Source organism: Schistocerca cancellata, chromosome 4 (genome assembly GCF_023864275.1).
Source record: "Schistocerca cancellata isolate TAMUIC-IGC-003103 chromosome 4, iqSchCanc2.1, whole genome shotgun sequence".
In the NCBI taxonomy this organism is placed as follows: Eukaryota; Metazoa; Arthropoda; class Insecta; order Orthoptera; family Acrididae; genus Schistocerca; species Schistocerca cancellata.
Genome location: NC_064629.1, coordinates 45106663 through 45128627, shown reverse-complemented (window position 1 = coordinate 45128627; position 21965 = coordinate 45106663). Strand labels below are relative to the sequence as shown.

Below are 21965 nucleotides of genomic sequence, written 5' to 3'. Positions count from 1 at the left end.
TCATAAATGTGTATTTTTTCAGAGAGTTCAAAGAAATAACAATATAAGCAGCCATTGAAAACAGAACATACTGATGTACTCACATTAAATATGAGAGGAACTTACTGTACAGTGAGATCAAGCCAGTTACAAATACAGCAGTATAGTAAAAGTAACAGCCACTTCATTGGGCAGATGTGAACCGACTCACTGCTAGTGGTGCAAAAATGTAAAGAGTCAGCTAAGGTAATTCAGGTAGCAGGCTTTCCTTTTCTTTCAAACTTTGAGGAACTTGAAGCAACAGTAATGGTCTCATTCCTATATACATTGTTTATACCATCACTATCACAGGAAAAATGTGGAATAGGTATAGGCTGGGGAAATAAATGTACCTACTTTCCAGGGATCCTTGGTTTACTCAGTTGAAAAAATTACGTTAAAAAGCACACTAAATTAAATTATGATCTTTGAAATGAAAAATATAAATTACATTTTGATATAAATTCTGTTTACTTACTCTAATTTGTCAGCATCAATTACGGTCCTCGCAAACTTTCCAAAACCTGTTGTTATTCCGTACACCACTGAAGCAGAAACATTTGCACCACAGATATAGTTATTTTTAAAGATAAAATAATTGTATTAAGTAAGAAATATGGACTTCTCATATCTATTCACCATCATATTATTAATTTTAAAACTAATTGTGAATATTTATGAAGTTATTTCTTGTAGAAATCCTTAGAAAAACTTTCACAAACCCAGGGAGTTACTACAGTTATGCTTAATTTCATCATATATTCATCACAAAATTTACAACATTTCTATTTTCTTCATCAAGATATACTAAACAATTTTCAGTTGAAATGTAGCATATCATATTGTTTCCTTACAGTGTATGTATATGTACTAACTACTACATACATCCAAACAGAGCTTAGCACATGCATGATAATGAGGTCAGTCTTATGTAATTTAGCAGCTTGCAAGGAAACAGGTAAAGTGATTCATGTATTCGAAAGAAATAAAAAATGAATCATAAAGTACATAATTATCCTCTTATCTTCAGAAAGAATACAGAAGACTGAGAAACAAAGAAGTTTTGGGCATATTGGAAATCAAGTGTTTCCAAAATAAACTGTTGTTCTTCCAAGCAAGTCATTAAATTTATTGGACTGTACAAGAAAATTTTTGTCACTATTATTTAACTGTTAAGGATAAATATTACTGTTCATAATCAGTTCAGAAAGGCTAAAAAAAAGTGTCACAAGAATTCTGAATCAGAATGAAATAGTTCTGCCTACCACTGGCCCATTATTGTGCACAATCCACTTCTCAATGATCTGATTTGAAGACAAATGATTATGTAGTGATTTCCCCCAGAGAATGGTCTCAGTGCCATGAATCTTATAAAGTTTTTAAAAGCATTAGTGCAAATGGCCAAATGTGTCTCCCTCTCTCCATGTGATTTTTTATTGCCACTCTCAAGGTGAGTAACCTGCACATGATTTGTGCTTGCACCATGATATGACAAGTATCTTAGCTCTCCTTTCTCCAACATAATTCCAGACTTACCATATCACATTTCTGTGATCCATAAACGTAATTTATCTAGTAACATGGCTCTCATTTTGAAAATAAAACAGTTTGTTGGACTGATATTGATTCCAATAAGGTTACTTCAGTTTTAGGTGAAAAAAAGGTTGAAGTGAAACTGAACAATATTTACAAATTCAGCGTGTCCAAATCCCTGAAAAAAAAGATATTTAAAAAATGCCAAACAAGATTCAGATATGTGTTGGCAATGCCATAGTTTAACCTCTTAGGGCCACAACATACAATTTTACATTTTATTCTCTTTCTTCTTTCCTTTCCCCTTCCATGTTCATCATTTTTATTCTGTTCCACTTGTTAACACTCTTTCAATTACCAGTATCCATCTCCATTTCTTCTCTGTAATTCATCTTATTCAAACCTTTAGGTATTTCCTGATTAGTTATTTTATGTCTCACCACCTGGAGATTCAGAGATTCAATAATATGTGTAGAAGAGAATATTATCTGCTCCATTCAACTATTTTAATTTTATTTTATTCATATAGTTTCTATTATACTTTACTTCACTGTTCCCCCCTTTTGAAATATTTTTATCCATGGCTCTTCTTTGAATTTCAGTGGAACTCTTTGCTTACAAATGGACGAAATTTAGTATGTTTTTTGTTGTGTTGCTTCTCTAATAACTGCTTATTACCATCGAAAAAAAGGTACAATGTTCTCTTATTAACAGACAGCCACGGCAGAAATTTGGTGAGTGTTTTAGAGGACAATTACAAAGATATCCAAGCAATAGGAATAGGGAAACCAGGTGCAAGTACAAAATCTGTTACTGATGTTGACCTGCAGGGAAACAAGAAAGAAGAGAACGAATATGTAGCATGTGTAGTTGGTGCCAATGACATCGCAAGAAATAAAGAATGAAATTGCCTAGCAAGCCTGGAAAACTTCCTAGAAGCAACTAAATCATGACACACCATTATTACAACACTTCCTCACGGGTAATATCTCATGTACAATTCATGTGTAAATAAGTTGATTCAAAAAACAAACATTAAAATGAAACAAATGTGTGCTCATTTTGCCAAATGTAAAATATTAGATATAGGCAAACTGAACAGAAGCCTACATACCAGACATGGTATGCACCAAAATTTTAAGGCAAAAAATTCTTGTGTGACAAAATATGGGAAATTATCAAAGAAAAATATGAATTAAACAGAATTCTCAGTCACAAAGTAAACAATGATGTTTTTTTAGAGGAAAGCATAGTAAATTAACTCTTGCATATCAGAATGTCCAGTATGTAACTAATAAAACAGAGCAGCTGAGTGTTTACTTAAAAGAAACTAAGCCACACCTCTTCCTAGCAAGGAATTGAGATGCGAGGAAGAGGAAGCATATGGTTACAGGCTAAAAAATTACAAACTTATAAACTTGTACTGCAGAAAGACACACAAAAGTGGTGGGGTAGTCATTTATAGTAGAAATGATGTAAAATCAGGTGCAGAAATGTAGGGTCCCCCTGAATAGGTCAGGCGTGCACTACACGCAGGAAGCGTCTACAAGGGCAGCGGAGTACATGTGGAGTGCACATGTGGGTTTTTTAAGTTAGAGAATTCCCTCCCTAGGCCAGACAAGATGCCTCCTGAGAGGTGGCAAGGTAGTAGTAGGCAAAACGTAACAGGGAATAACAATATTACTGTGGTAATAGTAAACTGCAGGAGCATCTATAGAAAGGTCCCAGAACTGCTCTCATTAATAAACGGTCAAAATGCCCACATAGTACTAGGGACAGAAAGTTGGCTGAAACCAGATGTAAACAGTAATGAAATTCTAAACTCAGATTGGAATGTATACTGCAGAGACAGACTGGACAGTGAAGGGGGAGGCGTGTTTATAGCAATAAAAAGTGCTATAGTATTGAAGGAAATTGACGGAGATCCAAAGTGTGAAATAATTTGGGTGAATGTCACGGTTACAGCAGGCTCAAACATGGTGATTGGATTCTCTATAGGCTCCCTGGCTCAGCAGCTGTTGTGGCAGAGCACCTGAAGGAAAATTTGGAAAATATTTTGAGTAGATTTCCCCACCATGTTATAGTTCTGGGTGGAGATTTTAATTTGCCGGATATAGACTGGGAGATTCAAATGTTCATAATGGGTGGCAGGGACAAATAATCCAGTGAAATTTTTTTAAGTGCTTTATCTGAAAACTACCTTGAGCAGTTAAACAGAGAACCGACTTGTGGCGAAAACATATTAGACCTTCTGGTGACAAACAGACCTGAACTATTTGGAACAGTTAATGCAGAACAGGGAATCAGTGATCACAAAGCAGTTACTGCATTGATGGTTCCAGCCATAAACAGAAATATTAAAAAAGGTAGGAAGATTTTTCTGTTTAGCAAAAGTGACAAAAAAGCATATTTGAGAGTACTTGACGGTTCAACACCAAAGTTTTGTCTCAAGTACAGATGGTCTTGACGATCAGTGGACAAAGTTCAGAACCATCGTACAATACGCATTAGATGAGTATGTGCTAAGCAAGATTGTAAGAGATGGAAAAGAGCCACTGTGGTACAACAACCTAGTTAGAAAACTGCTGTGGAAGCAAAGGGAACTTCACAGCAAACATAAATATAGCCAAAGCCTTGCAGACAAACAAAAATTACGCAAAGCGAAATGTAGTGTGAGGAGGGCTATGTGAGAGGCGTTCAGTGAATTCGAAAGTAAAATTCTATGTACTGACTTGGCAGAAAATTCTAAGAAATTTTGGTCTTATGTCAAAGTGGTAGGTGGATCAAAACAAAATGTCCAGACACTCTATGACCAAAATGGTACTGAAACAGAGGATGACAGACTAAAGGCTGAAATACTAAATGTCTTTTTCCAAAGCTGTTTCACAGAGGAAGACTGCACTGTAGTTCCTTCTCTAGATTGTCGCACAGATGACAAAATGGTAGATATTGAAATACACTCCTGGAAATGGAAAAAATAACACATTGACACCGGTGTGTCAGACCCACCATACTTGCTCCGGACACTGCGAGAGGGCTGTACAAGCAATGATCACACGCACGGCACAGCGGACACACCAGGAACCGCGGTGTTGGCCGTCGAATGGCGCTAGCTGCGCAGCATTTGTGCACCGCCGCCGTCAGTGTCAGCCAGTTTGCCGTGGAATACGGAGCTCCATCGCAGTCTTTAACACTGGTAGCATGCCGCGACAGCGTGGACGTGAACCGTATGTGCAGTTGACGGACTTTGAGCGAGGCCGTATAGTGGGCATGCGGGAGGCCGGGTGGACGTACCGCCGAATTGCTCAACACGTGGGGCGTGAGGTCTCCACAGTACATCGATGTTGTCGCCAGTGGTCGGCGGAAGGTGCACGTGCCCGTCGACCTGGGACCGGACCGCAGCGACGCACGGATGCACGCCAAGACCGTAGGATCCTACGCAGTGCCGTAGGGGACCGCACCGCCACTTCCCAGCAAATTAGGGACACCGTTGCTCCTGGGGTATCGGCGAGGACCATTCGCAACCGTCTCCATGAAGCTGGGCTACGGTCCCGCACACCGTTAGGCCGTCTTCCGCTCACGCCCCAACATCGTGCAGCCCGCCTCCAGTGGTGTCGCGACAGGCGTGAATGGAGGGACGAATGGAGACGTGTCGTCTTCAGCGATGAGAGTCGCTTCTGCCTTGGTGCCAATGATGGTCGTATGCGTGTTTGGCGCCGTGCAGGTGAGCGCCACAATCAGGACTGCATACGACCGAGGCACACAGGGCCAACACCCGGCATCATGGTGTGGGGAGCGATCTCCTACACTGGCCGTACACCACTGGTGATCGTCGAGGGGACACTGAATAGTGCACGGTACATCCAAACCGTCATCGAACCCATCGTTCTACCATTCCTAGACCGGCAAGGGAACTTGCTGTTCCAACAGGACAATGCACGTCCGCATGTATCCCGTGCCACCCAATGTGCTCTAGAAGGTGTAAGTCAACTACCCTGGCCAGCAAGATCTCCGGATCTGTTCCCCATTGAGCATGTTTGGGACTGGATGAAGCGTCGTCTCACGCGGTCTGCACGTCCAGCACGAACGCTGGTCCAACTGAGGCGCCAGGTGGAAATGGCATGGCAAGCCGTTCCACAGGACTACATCCAGCATCTCTACGATCGTCGCCATGGGAGAATAGCAGCCTGCATTGCTGCGAAAGGTGGATATACACTGTACTAGTGCCGACATTGTGCATGCTCTGTTGCCTGTGTCTATGTGCCTGTGGTTCTGTCAGTGTGATCATGTGATGTATCTGACCCCAGGAATGTGTCAATAAAGTTTCCCCTTCCTGGGACAATGAATTCACGGTGTTCTTATTTCAATTTCCAGGAGTGTAGATGACAGAGGAATAGAGAAACAATTAAGATCAATCAAAAGAGCAAAGGCCGCTGGACCTGATGGGATACCAGTTCGATTCTACACAGAGTACGCGAAGGAACTCGCCCCCCCCCCCCCCACCCCCCTTCTTGAAGCGGTGTACCGTAGGTCTCTAGAAGAGCGTAGGGTTCCAAAGGATTGGAAAAGGGCACAGGTCATTCCCATTTTCAAGAAGGGACGTCGAACAGATGTGCAGAACTATAGACCTATATCTCTAATGTCAATCAGTTGTAGAATTTTGGAACACATATTATGTTAGAGTATAATGACTTTTCTGGAGACTAGAAATCTGGTCTGTAGGAATCAGCATGGGTTTCGAAAAAGATGATCATGTGAAAACCAGCTCGCGCTATTCGTCCACGAGACTCAGAGGGCCATAGACACGGGTTCCCAGGTAGATGCCATGTTTCTTGACTTTTGCAAGGCATTCGATACAGTTCCCCACAGTCATTTAATGAACAATGTAAGAGCATATGGACTATCATACCAATTGTGTAATTGGATTGAAGAGTTCCTAGATAACAGAATGCAGCATATCATTCTCAATGGAGAGAAGTCTTCCGAAGTAAGAGTGATTTCAGGTGTGCCACAGGGGAGTGTCGTAGGACCATTGATATTCACAATATACATAAATGACCTGGTGGATAACATCGGAATTTTACTGAGGCTTTTTGTGGATGACGCTGTGGTATATCGAGAGGTTATAACAATGGTAAATTGTACTGAAATGCAGGAGGATCTGCAGCGAACTGACGCATGGTGCAGGGAATGGCAATTGACTCTCAATGTAGACAACTATAATGTGCTGCGGATACATAGAAAGAAAGATCCCTTATCATTTAGCTACAATATAGCAGGTCAGCAACTGGAAGCAGTTAATTCCATAAATTATCTGGGAGTATGCATTAGGAGTGATTTGAAATGGAATGGTCATATAAAGTTGATCGTCGGTAAAGCAGATGCCAGACTGAGATTCATTGGAAGAATCCTAAGGAAATGCAATCCGAAAACAAAGGAAGTTAGTTACAGTACACTTGTTCATCCACTGCTTGAATACTGCTCACCAGTGTGGGATCCGTACCAGAGAGGGTTGATAGAAGAGATAGTGAAGATCCAATGGAGAGGAGCGCGCTTCATTACAGGATCATTTAGTAATCACAAAAGCATTACAGAGATGATAGATAAACTCCAGTGGAAGACTCTGCAGGAGAGATGCTCAGTAACTCGGTACAGGCTTTTTTGAAGTTCCGAGAATGTACCTTCACCGAGGAGTCAAGCAGTATATTGCTCCCTCCTACGTATATCTCGCGAAGAGACCATGAGGATAAAATCAGAGAGATTAGAGCCCACACAGAGGCATACTGACTATCCTTCTTTCCACGAACAATACGAGACTGGAATAGAAGGGAGAACCGATAGAGATACTCAAGGTACCCTCTGCTACACGCCATCAGGTGGCTTGTGGAGTATGGATGTAGATGTAGATAGATGATCTGAGTACTGAAATGGTATTTGAGGTTGCAGCAGTAAACCTAAAGTATGGAAACAAACCTTATTATAGCAGCACTGTACAGGTCACCTGGAAGTAACACAGAAGAGTTTCTAAATTGCCTAGAGGGCCTGCTGGAGGGGACAGCAGTGTATAAAAAACACTTGTTGCTTGTTGTAGACATCAACATAGACTCATTAAATAATAGTGTTAATTATTTGCACTATATGGATGTATTACAGTGTTATAACTTTAAACAAATGAACTCAGAACCTACAAGAGTCACTGCAAATACAAAGACATGTATTGACCATGTTCTCACAAATGTAGGAAAAGAGAAAGTAAATGTAAACACCTTAGAAAACTACATTTGTGATCACAGAGCTCTTACTATGGAAATTGATGTAGGGAACACAGATGTAACTGAAAGTGGTACAGTTATATATAAAAGAAAATTTAATTATTCTAAACTTAAGATGGCACTAGGGAATGAAAAATGGGAACCAGTGTACAATGCAACTGAAGTGAATGAAAAATGGGAATATTTCTATAAGTTATTTAGTAACACTTAAATGAAACCTGTACTTTAGTTAAAAAAATAAATAAAGCTCTAAACCATAAAGCCCGGAATCTCCCTTCTGAAATTATTGAACTGAAGGAGAAAATGAAAGATTGCTATATACTTTTTAGAGATACTAAACTACAATATTTCTCAACAAAATATAAACTGCTCAGGAAAACATACAGAGAGTCCTTCACTAACCTAAAAGCACAGGAATATACCTCTGAAATAACGAACTCTAGCTGTATCAGTAAAACTGCCTGGAAAATAATGCATAAAGGAAGTGTGAAACAGAATTCCTGTGAACACAGCAACATAACATTAAAAGAAAATGATGAAGAAATAAATGACGCAAAAGAAGTGTGTGAGAAATTTATACAAAAGTTCAGTACAGTTGGTACAAATGAAGTTCATGTCAAGCCACAAAACTCTAATCTTGGAATATTTAGCCAGTCCTTTTATATCCACGCCATTCATTACTGAGAGGGACATCCTAGCAATCATATCAGCACTTCAACCAAAAATGTCTTGTGGCTGGGATGACATTTCACCTAAACTGGTAAAGGAATGCAGGGATGAATTACCGTAGTGAAACCCCAGACTAACTTGATAAATACCTCCCTCAGTAATGGTGTATTCCCTGACCTTTTGAAAATTACTGAAATTATTCCATTGCATAAAAAGGGATTAAAAACTGACATTAAAAACTACAGGCCAATATCGTTAACCTCAGAACTAGGCAGATTGTTAGAGAGAGTAATACTAAATCAAGTTGAATCATACTTCACCAAACACAATCTGTTAAACAACCTACAACATGGATGTAGATAAGGGAAATCTACTACAACAGCAGTAGCATCTTTTATACATGAAATATTAAATAAGCTGGACAAAATTGACAAGGTAATAGGCACTTTCCTAGATATGAGTAAAGCCTTTGATGCTGTGAATCATACCATTCTTCTGTGTTAGCTAGTAGAGTACAGGTTGAGAGGACTAGCCTTGAAACTACTTAACTCATATTTGAAAGACAGGAAATAGTCTGTAAAGCTAACTTATAAAAATTATAAGAAGCTCTTAACAACCAAATCAACCTTCAGGACACTTCAATGTGGCGTGCCTCAAGGAAGCATACTAGGGCCTTTTCTGTTCCTTGTATATCTAAATAACTTACTTGAACCCCAAAATTGCATGGTTGTAAGCTATGCCGATGACATATCCTTCATCAGCTGAGGCAGTGATATGCAGTCTGCAGTTAACAGTATCGAGATCAGTTTCAATACTCTGTCCGCATACCTTACAGCAAACAAGCTTGTTGTAAATAAAGACAAAACGGTAATAATGAAGTTCAGCCTCAGTTATAATGCTGCCATAACTGATACTGTATTCACATCCCCATTGGGTCTTGCATATGCAAATTCACATAAATTTTTGGGCATCATTGTTGATGAACACTTATCATGGAAAGAACATGTAGATAATATTTGCAAGAAAATCAGTATAAATGTGTATCTGCTGAAATGGGTCTCAGCCTTCTTTGACCATGATACTTTAAGGCAAATACATTTTGGGTTGATTAATCCACACCTTAAGTATGCTATTGAGATATGAAGTGGGGCATCAACAGTTCATATAGATAGACTTTTTAGATTACAAAAAAGGCAGTAAGAATGGTAGCCAAGGTAAAGAAGAGAGAGCCTTGTAGAGACATCTTTAGAAAATATAAAATTCTTACGGTGTACTCCATGTACATACTGTAGACAGTCATGTTTGTGAAACAAAATCCCGAATTTAATATGACAAACAGTAATGTACACAACTATGATACACGGGGAAGGACAAATTTTCATACAATTGTGACCAATAAAAAGGCAATGGACCACAGCCCACGTAGAATGGGAGCAATTTTCTACAATGCACTACCCTGTGAACTCAAGAAAGCAAATCTAAATATGCTAAAGAGTAGACTGAAGTAATTATTAATAGAGAAGTGTTGTTACTCTATAGAGGACTTTAAGTTGTAGTGCCATCTTGGAAAACAGTGTATATAGACATTGTCTCCGATCTATCAGTGGTATGAAAGAATGTAATTATACACTGTATTATGTGTACTGTACTATTATAAATATAAGCTAAATTGTGTTAGACTATAGAGGAATCTACTTGTAGTACTCTTTTGAAAAATAGTGTGTACAGACATGTGCCTGATCCATATGATGATATGAAAGAATGTAAACATTTTTAAAAACAAAGATGCTGTAACTTACCAAACAAAAGCATTGGTACATTGACAGAGACAACAAAAAACACACAAACACACACACAAATTTCAAGCTTTCGCAACTCAGGAAAGAGGGAAGGAGAAGGAAAGACGAAAGGATGTGGGTTTTAAGGGAGAGGGTAAGGAGTCATTCCAATCCCGAGAGCGGAAAGACTTACATTAGGGGGAAAAAGGACAGGTATACACTCTCTCACACACACATATCCATCTGCACATATACAGACTGTATATGTGCAGATGGATATGTGTGTGTGTGTGTGTGTGCGAGTTTATACCTGTCCTTTTTCCCCCTAAGGTAAGTCTTTCCGCTCCTGGGATTGGAATGACTCCTTACCCTCTCACTTAAAACCCACATCCTTTCGTCTTTCCCTCTCCTCCCCTCTTTCCTGATGAAGCAATCTTGGGTTGCAAAAGCTTGAAATTTGTGTGTGTGTTTGTGTGTTTTTTATTGTCTCTATCAATGTACCAACGCTTTCGTTTTTGGTTTTAGATATATTTTTCCCATGTGGAATGTTTCCCTCTATTATATTCATAATGTAAATATTTTACTGTATATGTGTAATGTAAGCTAAATTTTCCTGGCAATGTCCGAAAGCTTTTTGTTATATGAACAGAAAATAAATAAATAAATAAATGTCTTCAGGCACAGGAGCTTTATTTGTTCTGAATGTAATACATGGCTTCCATGCTTGATTTTTGTTTCCATATTTCATTATTCCATAGCTGACCACTTCTACGAGTCACAAGTTGCACTTAATGTGCTAATCCAGAATGGTTATTTCTAATTTACACAAATACTTACCTTTCTTTTCTCCTAAAATCTTGTCAATAAGTTCCCTTGCCCTTGTAACATTATTTTCTGATTCATGTGTGAGCTGAAATGAGAGGAAGTGCAAAATTATCAGAAACATTTAATATTGCTTGAGCTTATTGGTGGCAGTTGATAAAATACACACACAGAAACAGAACTGTGGGTAACTGAAGATGATGATTGAATGAAAATGACAGCCCTTGCAAAATGCTCACTGATTTTCTCATAGATAACCAATTACAAAACCAGAAAGACGTTTTCACTGAGAAATGACAAATATATTGCAGATTTCTATGTGGCCAAAATTTAATTGTTACACACCTAAAATTTTCTCAAATCCAGTTCATTTCTTTCTTATTGATGAGATATTTAAATGTCTAGGTGTGAGCAGGATTTTGAATGGTGATGGAGAAAATAGGCCTACATATATAAAATATGCTTTTTGGCTGCATGAAACAGGATGAACTGTACTTCATGCAAAACAAGATACCATTGAAATTACAGGAATTACCTGGGTCAAAGCTCAATATTTTTTCCACACAAGAAATTTAAATGATAATAATTTTATAATAGCAGAACAAAGTGAGCATTAATTTTACTCACTGTGAACATAAAAGAATATATGATTAGTATGATTCTACTATAAGCAGTGGTATATCAAGGAAGGAAGGACAGAATTTAATGTCCATTGTCAGGAATTGTGTAAGCTACAATTGAAGTGGCCTGGGGTGAAGTGCCAGGTACGATTTTCAGCAGGCTGTTGTTAGCTCAGGAAACCAGTATTATGAAGTTAAACAATGTATCTAGATTTGTGATGCTACGCTTGCAGCACTGTGGCACAGAGGCTATACCGCTTTAGTGCATGATGTGGTTGATTTGTGGTATGCTGTTGGCCAAGAAGCTGACCATGAAATCTGTTCCCAGGAATGCTGACACTCAGAAACCCACTCAGTAGTGCATGGCCCAGTTAGGTACACTATGCGATCTAAAGTATCCAGACACCTGGCTGAAAATGACTTACAAGTTCGTGGCGCCCTCCATTGGTAATGCTGGAATTCAACATGGTGTTGGCCCACCCTTAGCTTTTGTGACAGCTTCCACACTCACAGGCATATGTTCAATCAGGTACTGGAAGGTTTCTTGCGGAATGGTAGCCCATTCTTAACAGAGTGCTGCACTGAGGAGAGGTATCAATGTCGGTGGGTGAGACCTGGCAGGAAGTCAGTGTTCCAAAGGATCCCAAAGATGTTCTAAGGGATTTAGGTCAGGACTCTGTGCAGGCCAGTCCATTACAGGGATGTTATTGTCATGTAACCCCTCCGACACAGGCCATGAATTATGAACAGGTGCTCAATCGTGTTGAAAAATGCAATCACCAACCCTGAATTGCTCTTCAACAGTGGGAAACAAGAAGGTGCTTAAAACATCAATGTAGGCCTGTGCTGCAATATTGCTGGACAAAATAACAAGGGGCGCAAGCCCCTCCACGAAAAACATGACCACACCGTAACACCACCGCCTCCAAATTTTACTGTTGGCACTACACTCGCTGGCAGATGATGTTCACTGGGCATTTGTCATACCCACGCCCTTCCATCGGATTTCCAGATTGTGTACCGTGATTCATCACTGCACACAATGTTTTTCCACTGTTCAATTGTCCAATGTTTACACTCCTTACACTGAGCAAGGCATCATTTGGCATTTGCCGGCATGATGTGTGGCTTATGAGCAGCCACTCGACTATGAAATCCAAGTTTTCTCACCTCCCACCTAACTGTCATAGTACTTATAGTGGATCCTGATGCAGTTTGGAATTCCTGTGTGACGGTCTGGATAGACGTCTGCCTATAGCATACTATGATCCTCTTCAACTGTTGGCAATCTCTGTCAGTCAACAGATGCGGTCAGCCTGTTTGCTTTTGTGCTGCATGTGTCTCTTCACGTTTCCACTTCACTGTCACATCAGAAACAGTGGACCTAGGGATGTTTAGAAGTGTGGAAATCTTGCATACAGATGTATGACACAAGTGACACCCAATCACCTCACCAAGTTCGAAGTCCACGAGTTCCACGTGGCACCCCATTCTGCTCCCTCACGATGTCTAATGACTACTGAGATCACTGATATGGAGTACCTGGCAGTAGGTGGCAGAACAGTGCACCTAATATGAAAAATTTTGATTTTGGAGGTGTCCAAATACTTTTGATCACTTAGTGTATAGTGTGATTGCTGGCAGATGCAGCCAGTGGTGTGCAAGCCTGCTGGAAATCTTTTAGGAGATTCCAGCCTATGGGAGTAGAATTTGCCCCTATGAGTGAAGGCACATGATGCTAGGTCACCCCTTCATCCCTCCCAGTGTGGTAGGGCAGTGGCTGCCCCACCCTAGTAATGATCTATTGCCCCCAGTGCAGGAGTGTGGCTGACACTGAAGTGAGCCTGGAGGTTCCACATCAGTAGAAAGGCACCAGCCAGGGAGGAGGACCCAGTGCTAGAATATGGCCTAGCAGTAGCAGAGGCCCAGACTCACGGAGGCTGCTTGCTGACCCATATCATTCTGGTGCACGATGTAATCCTCTCGTCATAGAACATGCTGCTGGACTGCGAATACCTCTGCTAGAATTGATGTTTATTTATAATGGTTGGAAGTTCATTTGTTGTGCCAATATACTGCTTCCAACCACATATGGAGTAACAGATCCATCGCTCAACAGTGTAGACACAGCTTGACCTGTCCTGCAAGTCTCTCCACTGTGTCAACAGGATTGTGGTGCTCAGGCTCACTTGACTTGCAATACATAAATAGCCCTGTTGCTGCAATTTACAGGCTGCTCAACAGCTGCTTATAGCTTCTTCAATGGGAATGGCTGTAATGCCCAACAGTAAGGCCCTGGACTGATCTGCAACAAAACTCAGCATACATGGACAACAATATATAATATTTACACTTTTCTCTCCAAGTTCTACACAGCTTGAGCTACAAAATTCATTGGTAGTGAATATATCTTATGCTTTTAGCCCTCTGGCTCATCATTCATCTACACTTAATAACTCTCCTGAAATCAACACTTACAATTGACATGTGAAACCTCCCATTCTCACTAATTAACAGCCACTTTGTTCCTCATAAAATCATATAATACAATATACAACTGCTAGTATTGCCTTTCACTAGTCATACCACGATGGCAGCTCTCCGTGTATTATTTAACACGTAAGAAAAGTTGCTCAGGGGCCCTGTGCCACGTTCACTAGTGTTTTGTTGCATCTTACTTTCTGGAACATGTATTTTTTACTGGTACCTAAATTGTGGTGTTCATCCACACAAAAAGTTTCTACTCTCTACTATCACTCTTTGTTCTTAATGTACAACTGGTGGCCCAGTGTGTGGTATCTGCACCACCAGGGGATCACATGGATGGGTGGCTCTCTGCCTAAGGCTGTACAGAACAGAGTCAGAGCTACTGTGTTGCTGGATATTGAGACACTAAAGATCAGAACCGTGTGACGTTTTTCCCAGTACTGCTGCACATGGCGTAGCATCCATTTTGCAGAAATATGCCCCTCTTGGGCTGTTATGAGGTGGATAAGAGAGTGGATCATATCAGACTGCTGTCATGTGGGCAACACTGCTCATTTTTTTGCCTAAGAAAAATTGAATCTTGCATTTGTCCATACCAGTCTGGAATACTCGGGTCTAACGTATTATAATTCTTTCCCTCTGACAATTTTGGAGCTTCTCTGCTGTCATTACTGCATGGCTACCCCATCCTCTGGTATTAGCAATGTTTCCCCTGTTCTTACCTGTATTAATTTTTCTAAGACTTCCCACTTTAATGGGAGGGTCGAATGGTAAAACACCAAGACAGTGTGTAGCCATTAGCAATCAGGAAACGAATCATCACAGATAGACGTGCCCGGTCTATCCTAACTTCCACTGTTGCGAAATGATGGTATAGTGGTAATTCCTCTTATACCTTCTCTAAGCCAGTAAGTTACTTCTCTAGTGCTAACAATGATGGACTTTGCTATCCATACACTACATTTCAGATGACTTCTTACAAACTGACCACTACCACTCACACATCCCAGATGCTGTTGGTTAACAATTGTAACAGCCTAACAGCCTTGTGACTCTTACCCTTGTGTCCAAAAAATCCACTTGAGTCAGTGTAATCCTTAGATTTTGGTTCACAGTAACAACAGCTGCTTGTTAAATGGTCCTAGGATATCCATTCCCATCATTTCAAAAGGTTTAGTTGCCACTGGTGGAATTTGCAACGATACTTGCTTGTGGTTCATGTCCGCTTGTTATGCACCCTGAACAGAATTTTTCACATATTGGTCCACATGTTCCTTCCTTGTTTTTGACAAGTACCACTCTCCTACCTTCAAGTTCAATGCCCTATGATCTCCATGGTCAGCATCATGTGATCATGTGTTTCCTTTAATACTTCTTCCTTGAGCTTTGCCAGTACTACCATGTGTGGCCCCAACCTAGTTAACTTTCGTCACGTGCTGTCACACATTCTGAACTGTGGCTGTGTCATGTACAGCATACAGTTGGTATCAACAGCTTGCACTGTCTGCCATTTTGCAAGTACATAACCCAGGGCTTGCACTACTGTTACCTTTGTGCCTAGCTTATGTACGACTTTGTAATCAAATTTGGACAGTATCATCACCTACCTTGTGAGCCCACTAGAAAGTTCTTTTACCCCGAATAACCAATTTAGAGCTGCATGACCAGTTACCACCTTGAATTTCTTTCTATACAAATAACATAAAAAATAGGTAATTCCATATATTAAACTGTGCAGGTTTTTTTTCTGTTGTGAAATGGTTCCTTTCCAACTTATTCAGTTTTTGTGAAGTGCGAGCTACAGGATACTCTTAACCACATACCACCTGTATTAAAACACTCAAACGCCTGGTTGAAAATGTCATACAAACAGCACAAACTTCTTCTGATAGTCTTGGAAAATCAATACTGGGATTGATGTCAAGGCTTTTTTTAACCTCTTGACACTCCTTTGTTCACTCGAATTTCACACCTTTTTTCAGCAGTTGTGTAAGCAGGCATGCAACATCTATGAATTCCTGTACAGATTCCATACAGTAGTTGGCCAGCTCCAAAAATGTTGTAGCTCGTTACTTGTCTTGGGAACTGGAAAATTCCATATTGCTTGTACCAACATCGGAGTCCATCCTTATCCCTTCTTTACTAATTATATGCTCCCAAGTAACCAACTTAATCCAAGGAAAAAAGACACTTCTCATGCTCAGTGTAAGATGTGCACTTAAAAACCCCTCTTAACCATTGTATAGCTCATATATCCCTCAATAACACAGTTCTGTCACCAAAGTACAACGAGCATTGCCAAGATTTCAACATCTTTAGTACCCAGTCCAACAATTGCTGAAATGTTTCTGGTGCATTGTATAATCCAGATGGCACTCTCCAGTATTGATAACGACCCCAGGGGACCAAGAATGCTGTCTTTGATCAGTCCTCTGGAACCTCCTCCAACTGATGGTACCCACTCCTCCAGTCTATGGTAGAGAAGTTCCAAGTAATTGATGGTCCCCATGATATTCGGTATTAGGTACATGTCTGTTACCATTTTACTATTAAGGTGTTGGTAATCACAGCAGATTCTATATTTTTGGAACCATCTGCTGACTTCTTAGGCACAACTGTGATGGCAGTTCCTCATGGACTGATGCTCTCCTCTTTTATTCCATCTGTTAGCTGTCGGTTTATAAAATCATCCATAACTGGCTGTAAATGTTGAGGTACACAATATGATTTCTAATATACTGGTGCTTCATTCCCTGTTGGAATTTGATGCTGCACTATGGGTTTCAGCAAAAATGGACCCTGAGAATAAAATAAATCCTTGAACTCTAATAGCAATTTTTCCATCACCATCCTTCCTGTTCCTTTCAGATGCTCTATCTACTTACATATTGTAGTTTTAGCAGTGGCCTGCACCTGACCATTTTTCATATTTGACTTGTTCCAATCATCCTCCTTTAGGATGTCTAAATTTCCAATTAAAAGACCCTTTATTAGCTTTACCTCATTGATGCCAAAATTTTCCCATTTTATTGGTACCACTTGCCTGCCATCTCTCTCTTGTATGCATACAATGCTTCTTCTCACAAAGCAATGTGACCTGTCCAGTACATCATTCTCCTCCAGTGGCTCTATTATACACAACATATCAACAGGCAACTCTGGTTCTACATTCATACAAAGCAATTTTATGGTGCCTCCCAGCACAATATCATTTAAGTCGAGTCTTAATGTTTTTGTTCATAGTTTAACTGGTTTTTTGAGATGGTCTGTAGTTATTTTACTTTATTCTCTGGAAACATAGCAGGGGCCTCAGTTTTCCCCTTAAGACAAATGAAACTTGTGATAATGCATCACTGGTGACAGTGTCCCTCAACTGGAATGTTGTCCCTTGAAGTTCCACCGTGCATTACCAAAGGTCAATTTTGGTATGATGTTCTATAGAGAGTCTTACCCCAGAATTGTACTACAATCTTCAGTTAAACAAGGCACTACTTCCATACCTTGCTTAAACTGAACTGCCTCAAACTGAAAACTTAATACTGCTAAACGTAATGACTTCACATCGCTGTCTCCCACCCTGTCGAATCTGCAGTTCAGTAGGCTCAATTGTTTCTGATCTAAAAGGTTCCAAATTGCCGCTGACATTTGTGTCTCTATCTACAACAAAAAATTTATGTTTTCTGCCTCTGACAATTTCCACTATCCACATTCCACCTCTGCACATGCACCAGTAGCACCAAAATTAAATGGAAAAGCCACTAAGTGATTTGGGCTTCCCTTTTCTGTTTATTGCCTGTCTACTGCTGCAGTGGCACACCAATGGCTCCAAGTGGGTTTGAATTGATGAAATGCAACTGTATTCCACACCTGGTCCAGGAAGCCCATTTGGAATTAATTGAGTTTTCAGGACTTGTAAGCTGGCCTAAATACAGCCTGGGCTCACGGTACAGCAGGTCCTAGTTGCAGTCACATGCTCCATTTAAGGAAAGAGGTCCATGGGGGCCAGTGACCTCTGATGGCACTTGGGTTGCTGTCTGGTGGCCATGTTGGAAGTGGCTGATGTTGTATGTCACCTGCAAGGAAGATGCCTGCCCACATAGCCTGGCTGTAATGTGTGTTGCTGGCAGATTAGGTATAGGCCCACAATACAGCAATTTCTTTTGGGAAAAAAAGGTTCTGCACACAAATCAGCATATGTTTAGAAAGCATTGCTCATGTGAAACACAGCTTGCCCCATTTTCTTGCACAGTATCCTGCAAAACATGGATAACGGGCAACAGGCAGATACCATAGTCCTAGATTTCTGGAAAGCATTTGACACAGTGCCCCACTGCAGACTTAATAAAGGTTTGAGCATATGGAATAGATTTCCAGATATGTGACAGATATTTGACAGATAGGATGAACTGCAATATGCAACTGTTTGCTTACAATACTGTAGTGTACTGGAAAGTGTTGCCACTGAGTGACTGTAGGTGGATACAGGATGACTGTGACAGAATTTCTAGTTTATGTGATGACTAGCAGCTTGTATAAATGTAGCAAAATGTAGGTTTGTGCAGATTAGTGGGAAAAATATTCCTATAGTGTCTGAATACAATGTTAGAGATGTGCTGCTTGATACAGTCATATCACTTAAATATCTAGGCATATTGTTGCAAAAAGATATGTGATGGAATGCGCACATAAGGTTGGGAGTAAAGAAAGGGAATGGCTGACTTTGGTTTATTTGGATAGTTCTGGAAAAATGTAGTTCATCTATAAAAGGGACCATGTATAGAACTCTTGTGTGATCTTGAGTATTTCTTGAGCTTTTGGAATCCCCACTATGTCAAATTAAAGAAAGATGTCAAAGCAATACAGAAGTGTGCTGCTAGATTTGGTACCAGGAAGTTCAGTCAACACATGAGTATTACAGAGATGCTTTATGAACTCAAATGGGAATGCCTGGATGGAAGACAACATTCTTTTCACAAAACAGTGTTGAAAAAACTTAGAGAAACAATATTTGTGGCTGACTGCAGACTGATTCTACTGCCACCAATGTATATTTTGCATAAGGACCATACAGACAAGATAAGAGAAATTAGGGCTCATACAGAGGCATGTAGATAGTAATTTTTTCCTTATTTCATTTATGAGTGGAACAGGAAATGAAATGACTAGTACTGGTGCTAGGTACCCTCTGCTGTGCATCATATAGTGGCTTGCAGATAATACATGTAGATGTAGATGCCATTTTAAAATTCAACTTCTATTATACTTGAAAAAAGAGACAGCATTGGTCGTATATTTTTTACTATCGCAAAATCGATTTTCTGTCACTGAGTGACCATCTTCAGTGCTATATTGTATAACTTAAATTAGGATGCACTGTTGTCACTAAGCTTACGGCAATCACATAGACTGACAGTCTATGATCAGTTTTGCATATAGGTGGCCATTATGAACAACAACATGAAACTTCAAACACTATGGTGCATGAAGAAGGTGGTCAAGAGAGCAACTGGAATGACTGGAACATCTGATGATTATCATAAAAGAGTGTAGAAGCAGTCAGTTATCAATGCATGTCTCCTCAACTATGCAGTCCCATGAATTGAGATACACTCATGCTCATAAATTAATGATAATGTTGGTACATGGTGAAACAATGGTCTGGTGGGTGGTTTGTGGGTTTAAATCACCTCAGGGTATGACCATGCGGGGCATTTGACCTGTGGTCGTCGCACGGTGGCACATACGCAGAAGTGTGTTGGTGCATGTCAGAGTATGGTGCAGCAAGTAAGTGTACAGATATTTTCAGACGTGACTGTGTGTTGAAAATGGCTTAGAGAACACATATTGATGACGTTATGAAGGGTAGAATACTAGGGCGACTGGAGGCTCATCGAACACAGCAGGTCGTAGCATGGGCTCTCTGTGTGCCACAAAGTGTGATCTCTAGATTATGGCAACAATTCCAGCAGACAGGAAATGTGTTCAAGCACTACAGTACGGGATGTCCACAGTGTACAACACCACAAGAAGATCGATATCTCACCATCAGTGACCTCAGACGGCCATGGAGTACTGCAGGTAGCCTTGCTCGGGACATTACCACAGCCACTGGAACAGTTGTCTCCAGACACACAGTCTACAGACGACTGAACAGACATGGTTTATTCACCTGGAGACCTGCAAGGTGCATTCCACTGACCCCTGGTCACAGGAGAGCCCTAAAGCCTGGTGTCAAGAACACAGTACATGGTCATTGGAACAGTGGTCCCAGGTTATGTTCACGGACGAGTCCAGGTATGGTCTGAATAGTGATTCTCACCGGGTTTTCATCTGGCGTGAACCAGGAACCAGATACAAACCCCTTAATGTCTTGAAAGGAACCTGTATGGAGGTCACGGTTTGATGGTATGGGGTGGGATTATGATTGGTGCTCGTACACCCCTGCATGTCTTTGACAGAGGAACTGAAACAGGTCAGGCGTATCGGGACATCATTATGCACCAGTATGTCTGCCTTTTCAGGGTTGCAGTGGGTCCCACCTTCCTCCTGATGGATGATAACGCACAGCCCCTCCGAGCTGCCATCATGGAGGAGTACCTGGAAACAGAAGATATCAGGTGAATGGAGTGGCATGCCTGTTCTCCAAACCTAAACCCCATCGAGCACATCTGGGATGCTCTCGGTTGACATATCACTGCACATCTTCAAACCCCTAAGACACTTCAGGAGCTCTGACAGGCCCTGCTGCAAGAATGGGAGGCTATACCCCAGCAGCTGCTCAACCACCTGATCCAGAGTGTGTCAACCTGTTGTGCGGCCTTTGTACATGTGCATGGTGATCATATCCCATATTGATGTTGGGGTCATGCGCAGGAAACAATGGCGTTTTGTAGCACATGTGTTTCAGGATGGTTTTCTCAACTTATCACCAATACCGTGGACTTTAAGATCTGTGTCGTGTGTGTTCCCTATGTGCCTATGCTATTAGTGCCAGTGTTGTGTAGTGCCACATTGTGTGGCACCACATTCTACAATTATCCTTAATTTATAAGCACGAGTGTAGTTGACGTCACAAGTAGAGAACCTGTCACATACCTTTAAATTATTGTAATGTGTAGGCACCTTATGCAGAATTCATGATATGTTTCTTTCCTTTTTTATTTTGAATAACCTCATTGTCCACAGGCTTCTGAACACTAACTTCTTTCCTTGTCAGTTTCCTCAATGAAATATGTTTGAACACTGCTATACCAGTCTCAGTGCACTGATTTCCAGGCAGATTAGTTAAGTTCATGGAGACTGTGGTAGAAACAAAATATGAATTGTGCTCTATTTTCAAGCACAGTTTTTGTCTTCTGTTGGAATTCTCTTGGTTCCTAAAATATGTCCCAATTTAAAATGTTTACAGATCTGAAATGAGTTGGATACTTTTGGAGATCAGCTAAAGTTCATTTAGATTTACAAGTCACTGGAGGCTATTGCAAACAAATGGAAGCCACCCAGTCACTTTATTTCTTCTCATAAATTGGCATCTGCTAACTAAAATGAAAAAAGTAGTATCCTATGACAACAATATCAATGATTCACAATTTGAATTAGTGAACTCCTAAAAATGCCAGGGTATAACAATTTGTAGGACAGGAAATGGAACGATCACATAGGCTCACTCATAGCTGAGGCAAATGCCAGACTTCCATTCATTGATAGGACATTGGGAAAATACAGACAGTCCACCAATAACTTGTGCATCCCATCTTTGAATATTG

The 21965-nt window shown here is 40.5% G+C and overlaps 1 protein-coding gene across 1 annotated transcript in view; it reads right to left on the bottom strand.

Moving 5' to 3' along the window:
* Nucleotides 1-21965, bottom strand: part of LOC126183218 (histidine ammonia-lyase-like) — a 262464-nt gene that overhangs the window by 108484 nt on the left and 132015 nt on the right. Inside the window, 2 exon segments of the mRNA XM_049925000.1 lie at nt 497-563; nt 11108-11180. Coding sequence (XP_049780957.1) covers nt 497-563; nt 11108-11180 — 140 coding nt within the window.